The sequence below is a fragment of the Protopterus annectens genome, chromosome 2.part1 (genome assembly GCF_019279795.1).
Source record: "Protopterus annectens isolate FY-2018-M chromosome 2.part1, PAN1.0, whole genome shotgun sequence".
NCBI lineage: Eukaryota > Metazoa > Chordata > Ceratodontiformes > Protopteridae > Protopterus > Protopterus annectens.
This window is the reverse complement of record NC_056729.1, coordinates 1,446,653,655-1,446,673,016: the sequence shown is the minus strand read 5'-3', so window position 1 is coordinate 1,446,673,016 and position 19,362 is coordinate 1,446,653,655. Positions and strand designations below refer to the sequence as shown.

General features: G+C 39.4%; 1 protein-coding gene across 4 annotated transcripts in view; it reads right to left on the bottom strand.

Moving 5' to 3' along the window:
* Positions 1–19,362, bottom strand: part of HTT (huntingtin) — a 4,811,037-nt gene that overhangs the window by 1,041,390 nt on the left and 3,750,285 nt on the right. For all 4 annotated transcript variants that reach the window (XM_044062924.1, XM_044062926.1, XM_044062925.1 and 1 more), the window contains one exon: positions 3,481–3,658. In XM_044062924.1, the coding sequence (XP_043918859.1) occupies positions 3,481–3,658 (178 nt within the window). The remainder of the gene's footprint in view (positions 1–3,480; positions 3,659–19,362) is intronic.

Genomic DNA, 19,362 nt, shown 5'->3' with positions numbered 1-19,362 from the left:
ATCCTTTAGCCATATTGGTCTGTCAGGCATAAATTTTGGAAGTCTGCAGACTGGAGCAGGTGATAGTGTCTTGACTTTAGAGGAGAGGAGTTTAGGGTGAAATAGGTGCAGAGGGTTGGGCTGAATGAAAGAAGAGGAGACAGTGGAAATGGGAGTAAGAGTGGGGGAGAAGGTGGGTTTGCATGGTAGTTGTCTTTGTAGGTGGTATTGGACAAGCATAGGTGGAATATGAAGTAGCATAGTATAAGGGAAGTAGGAACATAATGAGGAGGCTGGGGGACAGGATGGTGTGATAACTTGAGGAAAGCATGTTGGAGCAAAGAGAGAGTGGTACGAGTGGTTAGGAAAATACAGAAGGCTATGAAGAAGAAAGGGTTTAAAAAGTGATGGAGGTATTCTAGAGATTTAAGGAAAGAGGAGGGGACTATAATTATTGGGTGCAGTACAGCTTACAGAGTTTAAGAAGGCTGGCTATAAGTGGGAAGAGTAATGAGTGGGGAGCTGGTATTGGGTAATTAGGCTGAGAGGGTGGGGTAAGATAGGAATAAAGCTAGGAGTACTGGAGGCATGTGGGAATTGGGGGCAGGGTAGGGGAGCAGACTGAGCCCATAGAGCGAACGGAGCGGGAAAGAACACTAGAGGTGAATATGGCAGAAAAAAGTATTAGCAAAGAGCAGTTTAAAGGCTGTAGTTGGAAGGTATGAGCTAAATATTTCCACACAGAAAATGAAGGCAGCCTTTACAGAGGGTGGTTTAGCAGGGGTGGAGAAGATATTTACAGTCTAAGGATATTAACTCACAACTGTTTATGAAAAAATAAAACTTGGTGGGATTATAAAGAATATCTAGGATTTATATTGGTAGACGCTGCCACCTAATGGTAGAAGGAAATAGCAAACAGCAGGGATAGTTGGACCAGTCTTGGGTTTAAATACATTCTAAGGTAGTGATAACAGGAGGGGGAGAGGGCAAGCGGTCTGCGGTAGGCTGCTAGAATGCACACACGGGAGGGCAGACCAACTGTATAGATGGTACATCAAGTCTGCATTTAACTAGTGTTAAGCAACATACATTTACAAAATCTTGTTGGGGGGTCTTCTCAGTAGTATTTTCCGAAGTACCAGGCAAGCTGGCCAATTCAGGGTATCTTCAGGTGATGCCCGGAGTTATTCCTTTTGCGTTTAAAGCAGGGAGGGAGCACCCGGGATGGATTACTGTTGAGGAGAAGCAGACAACACCGAGTTAGTTAATACTGCAGATGTAGAGGGGAAAGGTAGCAGGTAAGGGATGTTTAGAGAAGAAGGAAGGATGTAACAAAGCACAGTAGTAGAGAGACACTACGGTTTGATGAGGCTGGAGCAAGTATATAGAGGAAGATTAGGTTTAGGGGATTAACAATGGAAAGTAGCAGATATTATGCTATGAACAACACAAGTTAGGCAATAAAGGCTCCATTAAATAGAACGAAACATTCATTCAGCAGTTCAGCATGCTATCAGTAACCCTAGTCCGTTTGAGAGGACAGGGTTATACAGCAGTAGAGACAAATATAAGTGTGCACACTCAAAGATTAAGAATAGTGAAAAAAAAAAGATTAAGAACAGTGTGTTATTAAAGCTATACTATATTTTTCTTTTCTCATGATGATAAATAGAATTAAGGCTTTAAATCAGTGGTCTCCAACCTTTTATGCACTAAGGATCGGTTTCATCTAAGATAATTTTTCACGGACCAACCATCGTGCTCCCATAAAAATAAAGCATAATGCAGTGCATAATAAATACAACTCGCCATAATGCAGAATAAGTGGGAGCCCTGAGCTTGTTTTTCTGCAACAAGACGGTCCCATCAAAGGGTGATGGGAGATAATGACACCCGAAGTGTGTTCCTTATGTCCATCCTACTCTGTAATTTCATTTTGGTTGCTGTCACTTTAGAAAACCCCACTTCACAAAGATAGGATTTTGGAAAAGGAAGCAGGGTTTTCAGTGCTTATTCTAGCAGCTTTCAAAGTTTATAAAGGCAATATGTAATTATGTCCCTATTATTTGTGGCACGGTCCAGATTTATTGTGTGAGAGGTTCAGAGGTATGGTCGAGAGGTACACAAACCTAATGGAAACCTTATTCTAAATATAGCAAACCTCCTAAGTTTGTAACAGTAATATTTAAAATCTGTCCCTATTATTTGTGGCGCTGTCCAGTCTTCTTGTGCGAGAGGTTGACAGGTATGGTTGAGAGGTAGTAAATCTAACGGAAACTATTTTCTGACTCTAGCAACTTTCTAAGTTTATAAGAGCAATATTTAAAATCTGTCCCTATTATATGTGGCTCTGTCAAACGTCTCAACTAACCAGCTTTTCACAGAATGTCCAGATTTTTTCTTCATATTTTGGCCCTTTCCTCATAAAATCTGCGGCATTATGGATTTTTGTGGCGAGTAAATGAGGACTGAAGTTATTATATAATGACAGGCATTTGAGTTTCAGACTTCATATCCTTCAGAAAATGCATGGTAACAAAAGACCTTGCATTCTATCAACTTTCTAAGTTTTGAAGACCAATATTTAAAATGTATTGCTATTTTTGGGGCTTTGACCCCCTATTATTTTTGGCTTTGTACAGATATTTTGTGCCCAGAGATTGAGAGTGCTCTGTCCAGAGTTATTGTGGGAGAGGTTGAGAGGCACGCAAAGCTCTTAAATGATGTTGCTGCTGTTGAGGATCGCTCTCACTCTTCACTGTCTCTTTCTCTGTCTCTCACGCATACGCATACACACACACAAACACACACACACACACGTTTGTTCTGCTTTCATGCAGACATTCATTCACTCACTCACACACACGTCTGTTCTGCTTTCATGCAGGCATTCACTCACAAACACAAACATACACACACACACACGCACACTTTTTTCCGTTTCATTTATTTTTATTTTACACTCGCTAAACAGCAAAAGCACTGCTTAGTGAGTGTAAAATAATGGCTGGATCAATCTCACTGTTCACTCTCTCATACACACATACACAGTCTCTTCTGCTTTCACACACACACATACATTCTGCTTTCATGCATGCACTCACTCACACAAGATTGCTCTCACTCTCTCTCTCATACACAGTCTTCTCTGCTTTCATGCATGCATTCACATACACTCACACATACATACATATAGTCAAACATACACACACACACACACATTCACTTTTTTGTTTTCACTCCCTGGCTAAAACTTTCTGTGCAGCCTGGTACCAAATGATCCATGGCTCAGTGGTTGGGGACCACTGCATTATATGACAACTGAGAGCATAGCAGTGTGTCTGTAGTTTACAAGAGTAAAGAGAAATCAAGATACACACATTATTTTTTTTAATGCATAAGTGAATGGCTTATACACATTACAATCATGATTAACTGCCTCCCATGCTCAAGAATGTTAATATATGACTGACAGTGTGATGTTAAAATGCAACTTACTTGCTTCTATGATAAATCTAATACAGCTGATCACAGAGCACGCATGTGATACAAAGGGAGCAGAAGCCAAAAGGTTCCAGATCACAGGATGCTGCAGGGCCAGGCAAACACAGTCCAGTACAGCCTGTAGGTCAACACTTAGGGGAATCCGATCATTTGCTAAATGCCATGACACTGCCTGGAAGAGAAGAGCATGCATTATTGCACAATGACACAGTAACTTAGTCTACTATATAGAAAACTTTAGAATGCAGCAGTATAAACAAACAAAATTATGGATGTTTGCATCACCAGCATACCTCTCAACTATCTAGACTTTCACATAATGTACAGATTTTTGGTCTGTTCCTCATAAAATTTGTATTTTTCTGGGAAATTACAGTGGACGGAAGTCACTAAACAACATATCTGAGTTTCAGATTTTACACCCCTCAGAAAATGCATGCTAGCACAAATCCTGTTATGGTAGCAGCTTTCTAAGTCTGTAAGAGTTGTATTTAAAATATTTCCCTATTTTTGGGCCTTTGTCCCCCCATTAGTTTAGGCTTTGTCCAGATTTCTTATACTAACAGGCTGAGAAGTATGACCATCAATGAGTGACAATAGTTGATCTGAACATAAGCCAAGATCGTCAGAAAGATCAGAAGGTGGATATGATGTCCTGCCTATCTGTAGTGAAGGGTATGGGGAATTGCACTGCTAGTATGGCTCCTGGTAGAGAACAGAAACTTACATACAGTACCTTGTTTGTTTACAAATAAAAGTAATATGACAAATGTTCGGACTGCAGTATACATAAATGCATACACAAGACATTAAAATGACACTTCTTGGTCTTACCACCTTGACATGGAAGCCGATAAGCCCAACCATGTGGATTAAGGCCTAAACTGTTTATTCTACCATCCATCCAATGGAATCCTTCAGCCCGCAGCCTTTACCTGAAGCAGCCATACAACCAGAGAAGATGGGAGGCACAAATGGCAAAAGGATGTGTTTGACATCATATGGAAAGAATCTATCAGGAATCTTCTGTGAGTGAGGGTGAGAACAAAACTGTAGAAACTTCAAAGATTTTCAGGTACCACTGAAGCAGTGAGGACATTAACAATACCCAATCCAAAGAAGAGAAGCACAAAGACATCAGAATACAAATTTATTTTTAAACCTTTATTAAATCATTTAACAAACAGGCACACATAAATTGCATTACACATTACATATATGTTTTATTTCTTTGAAACACATTTATTTCAACATTAGATAAATTACTCAGTTCCTGCCTTCACTTAAATCTCACTCCTCCTCCTGAACATTACTCTGCATATATTGTTCCAACAAAATTTATTTCTAACTTATTTGCTCCATTCCTTTTCTAAAGATCACAAGTACTTCAATTACAGTTAATTCAAATTTTGATTTCCATTTTCTAGTTTCCTTAGTTACAAACATTTGCTCTCCCAAAACTTCTGACAAAGTACTCTGTAGGGAATTTTGAAAATCCATCAACTCTTTACATTCAAAAAACATTCTTCCAATAACCTCTCTTTTCCATCACACCTCCAGTATTTACTATCTACCTGAGGAAAAATTCTCTACAGTCTGTTTGGGGTATAAAAATATCCATCCAAACACTTCCAAGTAATAATCCTAAACCTTCTGAGCTTTGTCACATACTTGGGAGCCACACAGATGTTCTCCCACTGTTCATTTGTAAACTATCTTTCCAGTCTCTAACATCCTCTGACTGATGCCTATAGTTACCATGCAATATTTTATATGCTCTACTAATTATTCCTTTTTTTAATAGCACCTTCTGTTACAGACTTGACTAAAAACTCTACCAGAGTAGGGAATTTCACTTACCACTACCCTCTTTCTTTCTCTGCCTGTACTTTTTTTAAAGAAAAAACATCTTTACTGAGTTATTACTTATGATACAGGCAATCATACATTTATACAAATTTTAACAAACCATACTGACATATATTCAGTTACAAACAGTATACATCACATATAATAATATTCTATACAGTCACTGTCAAGTAAACATCACATAGCTAATTCAATTCCTGCCTTCTCTTAAACCTCATTCCTCCCCACAAGCAGTATTCTGCATGTAGTGTTCCCACAGTTCCCATTTTTTTTCAATGTAATTTGCTCCTACTCTTTTCTAAAGTTCCCATGTTTAGTTATTTTATCTCTGTTACTATATTCATGATTTCTAGTATGGTTGGTTTATACTTTGATTTCCATTTTCTAGTAATTGCTTTTCTGGCAGCCACCAGAATGAAACCCAACAAGGTCTTACTATGTCTAGGCAATTTTGAATCTGTATGACAGAGTAGTTTGCAAGAAATGTTTAAAGTCTGCCAACTCATTACACTCCCAAAAATGTTACCAATTTCCTCCCTCGCTCTTTCCAAGCATACTTCAACATTACCTGAGGAAAATGTCTTTGGATTAGACTTGGGGGATACAAATACTTATGCAAACACTTCCAAGCACAAATTGTAAATCTTCTAGACTTTGTTGTATATTTGGGAGGCATACATATATCCTCCCATTGTTTCTTTGTGAAGTTTGTGTCCAGTTTTTCTTCCCAATCCTTTCTAACATTTTCCAATTGATTAGGAATCAATTATGTTATTGTGCAATATTTTATATGCCTTACTAATTATCCCTTTTTTAATAGCAGCTTCTGTTCTAGATTCTACTAAAAACTCTACCAGTGCTGGTGTTTCAATTAGGATCCCCTATTATTTTCTCTTTGTCTACAGTCTGATATCAATCCTTGCTAGAGAAGGATGTCTATAGAAAAGTATTCTTGGTCTCTTCACATTTTATTACTGTTCCATCTCAAATTATTTGCTCCCAGTACCTTGGTTCCTTTGCCTATTTTCTCCATTAAATTACAGTTCCTTTTGCCTATTTTCTAAATCACTACTTGCAGACATCTCTATCAACAAAATCTCTTTTCTCTGTTCTTAGAATACTTTCTGCAACTTTATGAATATAATATTTTGTATGGCTGTGTCTGCATCCAAAATCCTACTCTCTCCTTATTTCTCACACTTTCTCCCCTCATATCCATAATCAAGAGCTTCTGGTTTCTTAGTTTTGCATTATCTTTTTAGTCTCTTTCGATATATTCTACGCTACTATAACTGAGTTATTTTTAACTGACACACCTAAATACTTCATCATCTCACATCCCTATAAACATAGGTACTGCTGAACAGTTTCATGTGTAGGCACATAGTTTACACCTACAGTCTTCGTTTTACCTTCATTAACTTTATATCCCGAAAAGAACGTTCATGTGGTTGGCGTAATGGTTAAGGTGATTACCTTATAAACACAAGGTGCAGGGTTTGATTCTGACATGGTGTAATTGGCTAGGCTTAAAATGGCCCATAAGGGTAGTTAGCCTAGTAGTAACCTATGTACCAGTCTAAGATTTGAAAGTATCTCAAAATACTGCACAGCACTGACATGCCCTTTTCTGGCAAAATCAGGTACAAAATAATACATTCTGCAAATAAAACTTTTCTTGATTACCCCACCAGTGACATGTTTGAACTTGAGTCTCCCTTACTTGCCTTGAAGGTGGCTCTAAATATAAAGTGAATAAACAAGGGAAGAGAGGACACCCCTTTCAGGTCCATCTGTTCAAACACAGCTTGTCAGACAGGAACCCTCCCACCTTAATTCTTGACTCTTGTCCCTTCATATATCCTCTTAATTAATCCTATTATTCTGTCAGGGAAAGCAAATGCTTCCATTGCACAATTCAAAATACCAGCTGACTCAAACAAATGCTTTATCTGCATTAAGATCCACCAAAAATAGTGGTAATATTCTGTATCATCATTATTCTCTTCATCTTGTCAAATGATTGCTTACACTACCCAAAACCACAGTTATCCATGTCTACCAACTTTGGCAGCACCTTTGCCATTCTCTTAGCCAATATAGACATAAAACATTTTATAATTATAGTTTAAAACTGAAATGGGTAATAGATGCAGTTGGATCTAAAAGGTCTTTACCCTCTTTGGATAATATAGCCACCATGGTATTTTTCCAAGATGCTGGTCTCCCCTTAAATACTGCTAAACAAAACCTTTCAGAATTTTATCACTTTCTTCTCTCCTATCTTTCAATCTTCCTTAGGAATTTGATTCTAGAGACTTTTCTGTTGATTGATTACACATCATTTTTATTTAATCTCTTCATATCTCAGCTATTAATTAAATCTCCCATAAATATTTCCATTTATGCCTTTTAATGATTTCCATATCCCTCTCCTTTAAATCAATTTTCATAAAATTTCCAAAATATCTCAAATTCTGCTATAAGATAGCATTATTTCTCTTGTGGCAGGCTCCCTAAGTTTGGTAACAACCCTTTTTCCATTTGCCTAACTTACAAAGTTAAGTTACAAACTTAAGTTACAAAGACATGTGTCTGGAGCATTTCTCCCCGGCCTCCGCTGAAAACTGGCTTTGTTCCAAGTCAGACTTTCCCGGTTAACAAATGTTTAATAAATAAAATAAATGAAAAAACTTATTGTGCTACTTTTTTTGTGCTATGGAGTTTTTTTTAAACATGCAATTGTATTTACTCATTTAAAGCACTTACTAATGCAATTATGGCAGTCAACATGCACTGTGCCTTTGTCTCTGCCAGTGGCTGCCAGGCATCTTTTCAAAGCCTCACAGTCAGTTTATTCATCATACAGCCAGTCATATCCAAAAATGGCAGTTACACAAGTCAGATTTCATTTGCAACTTCCATTAACATCCATCTCTTTAGTTACTAAGAGCTAAATGAATTGGTCTGGCTCACCACTTGCTCAAATTTCTCACTTATTTACTTTGCGTTTCTATGACAATCAAACAAGAAAAATGAAGTTTAAAATATATATAAACTTATTTACAGAAAAATAAAAAAAAAATTCCTATAGAGGAATAGATGTTTCCTTTCAGAATTCCTCCACGTCACTTACTCCATCCTGACTGGATCTATCCTGCCTTTTCCTCCAGTATTTCTTGACTTTCACTACTCATTTCCTCCATCTCAGAGTTCTTTATCAAGACCTGCATATGGGCATTGATTTTATTCGTTTGTTTTGTAGTCTTGCCTTTTTTTCTGCCCTAATCCATTTTACCAACTTTTTTGCATCTTGCACTGCTGGAGGTATATGGGTCTTCCATCTTTCAGTTATGGACTTTTTAGCCATTAACATTACAATACAATCTACAATAATTCCTTTTAACTTAGTCTATGTTTTGACATGTAAACCTAACAGCATGTCAAAGACTGCAAAACAACTATCACTCTGGTGATTCCCATTTTACAATGGGTTTCCCTTTTGACCAGAGAGAATCTCTCACCTAGTTATTGGTTCATAGGTTGGTACTAGGCTATCGGCCCTAGGGCCTATGCAAGCCTAGCCATAACAATTCTCTGGATATTTCTTCCTACAATATTTACTTCTCTGGAACCCTGTCTAGCAGGGCGGCTGACTTGATCCCTGGGGTGAATTTCCTATCACCCATCCAATCATCAAGGTTCCTTTTGAAGAGGGCCAAGGAGGCCCTGTATGGATGGGCAGTATTTTCCAAAGTATGGGGAGTCTCTGGGTCAGGAACTTATCCCTCCAGCAAGTTTTGTTCATTGTGATGACAAGGTTTAGATCCCTGGAGTGTGTGGATCTGAGGGATTGGGATTTCTTTAAGTGGAGCATGTCCAACAGCTCAGGGTTTGACATGGCCTTGTATGTTAAGCAGAGATCGCCTATGAGTAGACGATATGCCACAGAGTATAGCTGTAGTGTTTTTAGATGGTCAGCATATGGCATCTGCTTTAGGCCTGTGATTCTTTTATTGAGGTATTTCTGTGACCTTTCCAGCTGTTGCAGATGTCTTGTGAGGTACATACCAAAAGGGGCATTATACTCTATAATGGGTCTAATGAGGGATGAGTACAGTGGGACAATGACCTCCTTTTTTCTGGATGAAAAGTCCTTAGTGATGAGGTGTGCCACATAGAAGGATTTCCTGACTGTTGTGGCGATGTAGTTATTTAAAGTGAGACCACTGTCCACCTGTGTCCCTAAGTCTGTCATCACACGTTCGATGTTTAGTGTACTGCCACCTATGTGGTAATTCATAGGTACATGTTCCAAAGGGGATAACTATACATTTCTTGGCATTAAGCTTGAGCCCATGGTTCTGGAACCAGGCATCTGTATCTGTAAGGCCCTTTTGTAGAATATCCACATCATTTGGGGATTCAATAATGGCTCCCAGTTTGCAGTCATCTGCAAACTTTGTTAGCCAAAGTCCCTTAGTGTTGGCCTGTACTTCAGAGAAGTAGATGCCAAACAAGAGTGGTCCCAGGACTGAACCCTGAGGTACTCCACTTGTCACTTGACTGGAGCTGGATTTGGAGTCGGCTACTTTTACACTCTGGGTACTGTCAGTAAGCCAGTTGGCAACCCATTGAGTGACATAGGGATTTATGCCCAGCTTAGTAAGTTTATCGATGATTCCAAAGTGGGGGATGGTGTTGAAGGCCTTGGCAAGGTCCAGATAGGCTGTGTGGACCACCTTACCCTTGTCTACAGCTCTGGAGACTGATTCGAAGAAATCAATCAGGTTCAGGAGACAAGATCGGCCCTTCACAAACCCAAACTGGGTGGGTCCAGTGTTTGAAGGTTGCCAATGTCTTTGTTTAAAAGTTCCATGATAATGCGTTCCATGCCCTTGCAGGTCAGACTGATGGGACCATAGTTCCCAGGATCCAAGGTGGATCCCCCCTTGTAGAGTGGGATAGCTGTAGCTGTGCGCCACTCAGTGGGCACGAAGCCTGAGGTGAAGCTATGATTAAACATGACACTTAGGTGAGCTGCCAGTTCATTTTGTAGTTCATGTAGTACACAGCCTGGGATGTCATCTGGTCCCATGGATGCGGTATTCTTAGCTTTGGAGAGTGGGGTTTCCACCTGTGTGGCCGTGATTACCGGAATTTGGCAATCTTTTGGTATTGAGATGGGTCCTTTAGGGCGTAAGAGGGGGGTGAAGTTGGCACTAAATCGATCTGCCAGGATATTGCAATATTCTTGGGATCAGTATATTTAATGCCATTCTGCTGAAGCTCAGAGCAGATCTGAGCATTGCCATTTAGATTCTTGATATAACTATAGAATGCCTTGTGGTTGTCTTTGGAATCTTTGGCAATTTTATTTTCGTAACTAGCTTTTAAGGATTTTATGAGGAATCTCAGCTTCTTACTGAGGCTGGTGAGGGAATTTTTTCCATCCTGGGATTTTCCTCTTTTCTGCAACAGTTTCTTCCTTCTGTTGTATAGTTTGTTTATAGCAGGGGACCACCGGATTGGCTTCCTTTTTTTGGAGGAGAGCATCTTGGCTCTATTTGGGATGGCACGATTCATGCATGAGTGGATGTGCTCGTACAGTGCCTTAGTGTAAGATTCTGCAGTCAAACTTTCAGATCCCGTCTGCATGGGTGTCATGAAGTTTGTCACTTCTGACTTCAGTAGCACGAAGTTGGCTTTGGAGAAGTTTTTTAAGGAGATTTCCTTACTGGGGGGTGGTGGTGGGATGTGGATGTCAAGGGTGATTTTCTTATGGTCAGACCTGACCAATGAGGGGGTGACCACTGGTGTGGAGCATCTATCTCCCATGTTGGTAATGACCAGGTCTAGGATATTGGAGCCCCTGGTGGGACAATGGATTAGTTGATCCAGGGTGTTGGAATTTATGAATTCCAAGAACCGGTGGGAAAAGGAGTTGGTACCAGAGTAGTTTTCCCAGTTAATGGCAGGGTAGTTGAAATCCCCCAGTATTAGGGTGTTTGGTTGAATCTTAATATTTTCCAGTATGTTTAGAAAGGTGTAGTGAGAATCTTGGGGCATGGTGGGGGATCTGTAGCAAGCTACAATTTGGATTGCAGTCTTACCTAGTGTTAGTTGCACCTGGAGAATTTCAGATGCATTGTGTTGGGCAACTAGCCTGGAGGTGTGAATATGGGCACTCCTCCACCTTTAGTGTTTCGGTCTTGGTTTTGTGGCCGAAAAGTGTGGTAAGAGTTGTAGCCTGGTATTGCAAGGGTGCTCTCTGGAGCCTTGAACCAAGTCTCAAGTTACTGCCCAGATATCGATGTTCTCCATTTTTAGGAGTGCCTCGAGAGAGTGCATTTTGAGGATTAGACTTCTAGCATTGAGTAGCATTACCTTCAGATTTTGCATGGCTTTATCTGTTACGGTGGTGGTTTTGTCCTTTGAACCTTGCCTAAAAAAGGCACTACAGGGGTGGCAAGAGCTTTAGCCAGTAACCTGAATCCCAGGGGTGACAGGTGCAGACCATCTCTGGCAAAGCATCGTGGTTTGTCGATCATGTCTTCCCAGGCAGACAGATACTGGATCCCCTTTGAATGACACCAGAAGCTTAGCCAACTGTTGAAGTCAATCATTTTGTCCTTATACTGTGGTATCATTCTGGGCGAAGGCAGGATGCTACTCAGGGCTAGGGTCATACCTGCCTGGGTCACATGATCCGAGAGCTCTTCCATGTCTCTTTTCATGTAGTCCAGGGAGGTACATCTCAAGTCATTCACTCCAGCATGGACAATGACAGAGTTGTATTTGTACTTGTTGTGGAGTGACTTGAGTGCATGCGTTATGTGGTGGATCCTGGCACCCGACAGGCAGCTGACTGTAATTTTCTCCTTGTTCAGCCTGGTGAGTGGGACATCAGTGTGCCTGACTATAGAGTCACCTATGACTAAAGAGTTAGGTACAATGTCTTGTCTTAGGGGCTGTTGTTGGGTGGCATACTGGTGTTGTGAGCTATGGGTCACTTTAGTTGTGACTGGTATTTGTTTGCGTTTCAGCTTCGTAGGTCCTTGTTGCTTGGGCAGGTTAAATTTTGCATAATACCTTATCTGAGGCAGTCCAAAAACACTATTCCAAACAAAGTATGTATGAGACTGCAAACCAGTTTAGAACTTGGACTTTTGCTCTAAATCCAGTTTCCCCTACTTTGTCAAACTGCTTTGTATTAGATCCAGTACACTGTTGTATGATTTTCTCTTTGCTTTGTCATAAGTGTCTCACCAATCAAATACCCAAATACTTTAGGGTGTCCTCTCCCAACATTTAGATTAGCAGCACTTTTTATATTTACACCAATAGCTTTTTGTTCATCTTCATTTACCTTATATCCTGCTATCTTACCATACTCCTCTGTGACATTCATTAGCTTCCCCATGTCTTTGTGCGGGCTGGATAGGGTTTATTTATTCAATTTGGTAACTAGGGTAGAGCACTGATACAAAAGGACCTACTTCAGCCTGGACAAATATAAATGAAAGCAGACAAGCATGTTAACAAGACGTATCATGATTGCAAACCAAATGGTCTGTGAAGACAGCAATGAATCAATAACAGTAATAATAATAAAATACACCATACAGGGGACATAGAGTAAGAAGGGAAGAAGAGAGTTAAACAGCGAAGGGATAGAGCACAATGTGTTAAAAAAAGAGCAAAGGTAAGGTAAAGGCACGCAGAAATTAACTATATATAATGTAGAAAGGTTAGAATATCATCCAAATAAAGGCTTGTCTTAAGTTCTGATTCTACTCCCCCTATTACTGACGTCCGTACTTTTCCACAGATGGCTCCAAATAAAGAGTGAAGAAAAAGGAGATAGTGGGCAACATTGCCACATCCCTCTAGTTAACTTGAAATACTTCTGAGAGGCCTTCTGGGAGCTTTACCCTAGCATTTGCTCCACTACATAGTCAAGTCAACAGATTTATAAAGGACCTTTAGGAGGCCTCTATTTTCCATGGCTATAAATGAAATGCCTTCACTGCATCCAATGAGATGATTCAATTTCCTTTCCCATCTCTTCTGCATCTTTAATTATAAACAAAGTTTTTATAAAGCCCAATGATCAGTGTTTATAAGATGAGGTAGTATATTTCCTGATCTTTTAGCTAACATTTTTGTGAATATTTTATAACTGTGGTTTAGAATTGTAATAAGGCTGTATGCTTCCACTAGTTCAGGATCCTTACCTTCTTTGGGAAGTACCACAATTATCCCAGACTTCTAGGAATGTGCTATTTTGCATGTGTTTTATTATAGTATTAAATAAAGTCACCCATGGCTCAAATTAATTTGCCCCCCCATTATCAGGGCTCTACTGGAAGTCCATCTAGAGCTGGTGTTTTGTACCTCTTTTGATGTGCAATCATTTCCTTGATCGCTTGTGCTGTAATATCTGCAGTTAAATATCTGCCCATTTCCTCTGTTACTTTTTCCAAGTGTAAACTATTCAGGTATCACTTTATATCCCCCCTTCCCTACACTCATCCTGTTCCTCCCATCTGTAGAGATCCATGTAAAATGTTCTAAACTCTTACAGCATTTCCTCTGCCTTTGCTCGTATTTCTTATTTCAAATACTGACCTGACTGCATTCTTAATCTAGCTACCAGGGCTCTTGCTGCATTTAGGAATTTGTATTGTGTAGCTTGTGGATCACTATCCCCTTTGTTAAAACTCTTTCATCTTCCACTTTTCAGAGTTGAGCTTTATGTTTTTAAACCTATCTCTTACCCCCTCTTGAGAATTGATACCTTTCAGTTACAATTCCTTAAGTTGTCCTGTTAACCTATTTCCTACCTGTTTCTTTACTCATTTTTCTTCTCCTCCTCTCTTCTGAAATTATTTAATGTGTCCCAATCATTCACCATGTCGCTGTTCAGCTTATTTAATTTATCCAGTAGGAAACCACTTATGTTACTTCTCCAAATTGCTAAGCAATCTTCCACAACCACTGTTGCCTCAGACTTTAGCCCAGTCTTTCCATCCGCCATTATCATCACCCTTGTTTTTGTCTCTTTTTGTTTAGAATAATGTGCCAAAAATCTAACCTCCTGATGCGAGTTTTTTATGTTCCTCCCTACTTAACTGTGTCTCCTGAAGCAATGTTATGCTAACTTTCTTCTTGCCTTAATACACCAATTACTTAGCTGTGAACATGAAATCGATTTTAGTGTAATTTTATATGGAGTGTTCACTACCTTTATAAAGGCAATATCTTTTACAGCCCCACACTGGCCAGCACTAAACTGATGTACTTTTCCAGGTTTAACTTGCTCATTAAATGTACATATAAGGTTGTATTCTTGTTTTAATTTTGGTTTACTGTTTTTAATATGCATATTGGTTAGTTTTACTAAGATTTTTTGTAGATATATATTTTAGGATTCTTGTACACAGACATGAAGTCTAGAAAGACTAAAACAATCTTTGTTAATAATTTATGATTATTTTGATTTTTCTAATCAGTCTCCAGAACTGTGGACGAGGGTAAGGTGGTCCACACAGCCTCTATGGACCTCACAAAGTTCTTCGACACCATCCCCCACTCTGGAATCACAGATAAACTTACTAAGCTGGGCATTAATCCCTATGTCACTCGATGGGTTGCCAACTGGCTTACTGACAGAACCCACACTCTAAAAGTAGCCGACTCCAAATCCAGCTCCAGACAAGTGGAGTAAATCAGGGTTCAGTCCTGGGAACAATCTTGTTTGGCATCAACTTCTCTGAAGTACAGGCCAACATTAAGGGACTCTGGCTAACAAAGTTCGCAGATGACTGCAAACTGGGAGTCATTACTGAATCCGCAAATGATGTGGATAATCTACAAAAGTGCCTTACAGAAACAGATGCTTGGTGCCAGAGCCATGGGCACAAGCTCAATGCCAAGAAATGTATAGTTATCCCCTTTGGAAAAACATGTACCAGTGAATTACCACATAGGTGGCAGTACACTAAACACTGAAAGTGTGATGAGAGACTTAGGGACACAGGTGGAGAGTGGTCTCACCTTCGATAACCACATCGCTACAAGAGTCAGGAAATCCTTGTGTGTGGCACACCTCATCACTAAGGGCTTTTCATCCAGAAAAAAGGAGGTCATTGTGCCACTATACTCATCCATCATTAGACCCATTTTAGAATACAAGGCGCCGTTTAGTATGTACCTCTCAAGACATCTGCAACAACTGGAAAGGCCACAGAAATACCTCACTAAAAGAATCACAGGCCTAAAGCAGATGCCTTATGCTGACTGTCTAAAAAACTCCAGCTATCTACTCAGAGGCAATCTCTGCTAAACATACAAGGCCATGTCAAACGCAGAGCTGTTGGACATGCTATACTTAAAGAAATCTCATTCCCTCAAAGCTACACGCTCCAGGGATCTAAACCTTGTCATCACAATGAACAAAACATGCTGGAGGGATGGGTTCCTGACCCAGAGACTCCCCAGACTCTGGAATAGACTGCCCATACATATCAAGCATAGCGCCTCTTTGGCCCTCTTCAAAAGGAACCTTGACGGTTGGATAGGAGACAGGAAATTCACCCCGGTGATCACATCAATCGTCCTGCTGGACAGGGGTCCAAGGAAGTAAATATTGTGGGAAGAAACAGACAGGGAATTGTTATGGCTAGGCTTGTATAGGCCCTAGGGCTGATAGCCTAGTACCAACCTATGAACCAATGAATTATGAACCTATAAATTATGTTTTGGACAATGTATTTTCTCTGCATGCCAAAATACAATTTTTTTTAATTGCAAAATGGTCTAATGTTTAAATAATTCCAACCATGTATTATAATGTCCTTGACAAATTCACAGACTTTGTTTAATAATAATCTACTTAATAAGTACCACCACATCATTATTAATTTTATCTAAAATTCATAAGGTTTAAATTATTAACACATTTAGTACGTAGGGCAGTACCAGCCCGGATTTGAATTTGTTAACATGCACACCATTTCAGTTTGTTTTACAACTAAGTAAACCACTCCCATACCTGATAACAGGAAAATTAGTCAAAAAGTTTGGGTGAAACTATCATTCTGTTTATTCTTTGTTTTGTTTGGATCGCTAGTCTGTGTCCCTAATAAAGGATTTTCAAATGGAAATAGTCTACCCTGGTTGGATTACTTCTGAATACCTAAAAGAGTTAATTTGTTTGTGTCTTTCGGCTTTTCCCAGATAGGGGTCGCCACAGCGGAACTCCAGTCCGCTAATAATTCTGTATAATATTAATAATATTTCAAAATAAGTTTTTATTTTTTGATTTAGGATGTTTTTAAGTTTGCTACTTCTTCTACCATTTTCTGATTTTTTTTCTGCTTTTTAATATATAGTGATTGACCAGACAGACAGGAATTGAGAAACTTCCACACAGAGACGTTTCTTAAACTGTTTTGTTTTTAACTCATTACACTTGTATAGTGGGTTGTTTCAGACTTACGGGATATCACAGAGATCACTCATTTCTTTTTCCTGCCAATAAAGCATTTTCCTTTCGAACAATGTAAAAGGTTTCAATGGAAAAGTGTCTCTGTGGGCTTTGCTACTGCCAGAAGAATGATACGCAGAGTCCTCTTCTGCTTGCTGGCACTCTCTTTGTTGGCTAAATCTTTTTATTACTCCACAGCCTGTTGTACATCCAGAAATGTCTTTGATCCTTAAAAGAAAAAAATATTTTGGAAGACAGCTGACTGATGGGTTAAACATGCATCTCGGCTACCTGGTACAGCATGGATAATCATGTTCTACAAACACTCTGCTGTCTCCAATTTAATGCTTTTCCACTGTTAGTATGTTTGTATCTTTACCAGTATAGGTCTTGGCTGTTTTCCCATGGCTAAATTTGGGACAAATACATGATGTGCGCTCACTAATTAACAAATGTTGTGGAACTCCAGTCCAATTTCGTATATGTACTTCCTTAAACGTAATGCAGTCTGTTCCTTCCAGGTTTTCAGGTAGAGCAGAAGGACAACTATGTAAGCAAACTCACCATAAGACTAGATGTTCAAATAGATCACTGTTACAGTAAGCTAAACTACATGGGGCGCATCTTGTCAAAAAGAACACACCCTGGCATAAAAACCCAACAAAAAGATGGGGAATGTTTGTACAGCAATAGTGACCTATTTGAACATTTAGTGTTAAAGTAAGTTTACTTGTACAACTATACTGTGTTCATCATTCCATCATTGTTGCAGTGGCCTAAACTATATGGGATGAATACCAGAGCTTAGAAAGAGTGGAGGAAAATGGCTCAGAATCTAACAGCCGTTGGAGAATAGCCATAGCAAAGCCTGCTCTGGCCCTAGGGGAAATGATCCCAGCTTGCAGTGCTTGGTAAATACCTGCACAAAAGATCAAGTTGCTGCCTCTTGAATATTACTACAGCCCCACCCCTTTCCTAAAAGCCACAGTAGCTGCCAAAGCCGTAATAGAGTGGGCCATGACTTTACTTTGGAGAGTCTTGTTATGGCGTGGAAAAAAAATGGCATGAGGAAACCATTTAGAAATTGTCTGTTTTGACAGTGACTGTTCCTTTAATCAACTGCTTTACAGTTAAAGTTGATTTAAATGCCCAAAGACTTTTGCCTTGTCAACATAGTATCCAAGTTGTCTGTGGACACAGGTTCATAGGTAAGTACTTGGTTAACTGCCCTTGTGAACCATTTTAAGCCTAGCTCATTTGGTTAAAGATTATCCTTACCCATCCCATAGTCGATAATTACATAGTACTCTAATGAGAATAACTGGGGTCATACCATATATAATTTGAGGGGACCCATGCATGGGATAAAGCAGTTAAGAGCTGCCAATGTCCACTGGTAGTACAGGGTGCTGTCACGGGGTCAGTTTTTTGTTTCCCATCCATAGATCTAAGTTGAACTTGAAAATCGACAGGGATGAGCTTTCTTTTATGTAGTTTGGGAGTCTGTACCACAGCAGCAGTATCCTCTGCAAAGATATACCTGTCTCTCCAAACAGTTGTGTTGATGTTGTAGTAGAGGTTAAGATCTGTAGACCAAGTATTTCCCATGCCATCTGACTTGCTGATGTGCAGTAACTCCATCAGTAATAGGTTGGAGGATGCATTGTATGCCAGACACAGGTCACCTTTTATCAATATGTAGGATACTGAGTACAGTGACGGGGCTTTGAGTCAGTCTATGTAGGATCTGTTGTTCAGGCCTTGTATCCTACACATCCACGGTGTGTAGAATTCTTTCTTCTTTATTTATTTTTTTATTTTGGAAAGAAAACAATGAGATGAACAGCCTGGCTCAATGTAAACTCTGAAACCACTTTAGGCATAAAGGAAGGGATTGTTTTTTTAAAGTTACACTATCTTTTCTGAAAGATGAGACAGGGCTGAATCACCATTAGAGCTTATAACTCAGATACTCTTCTTGCAAAAGTCATGAGTAATGATTAACACTGTTTTCCAAGATATAAAAACTTCAACTCAAGACTCGAGCATATTCAAAAGGAAAACATTTCTACAGCACAAAATTAATATCCCAAGCAGGAACATTTCCCATCTAAGAGGATGGATATGTAACACTCCTTTCAAAAACTGTCTAGCTTGAGGTAGGGTAGAAAGGGGAGATCCAGTGGCAGACAAACAAACAAAGATGAGAGAAATATGAATCTTGACAGAAAAGTAAAAAAGCAGGAGGATAACTCTCACACACATTGCAGGACTAAAAGCATCTGAGCCTAAAAAGGATCTTGGTTCTTAGATTGACACCAACTATAAAATCCTTTCCACGTAAGCATATACAATTTTCTTTGCCTCCCTTAATACCAGCTGCACATGCTCAGAAAAAAAGATTTCTAAACGGTATTAAAACTGTTATTCCAGCAGTGAGGTAAAAAAATGAAGGTTGGGGTGTATCAAAGAAACCCTGTCCTGTGCGAGTATCTATCCTGTGAGAAAGCTAGCAG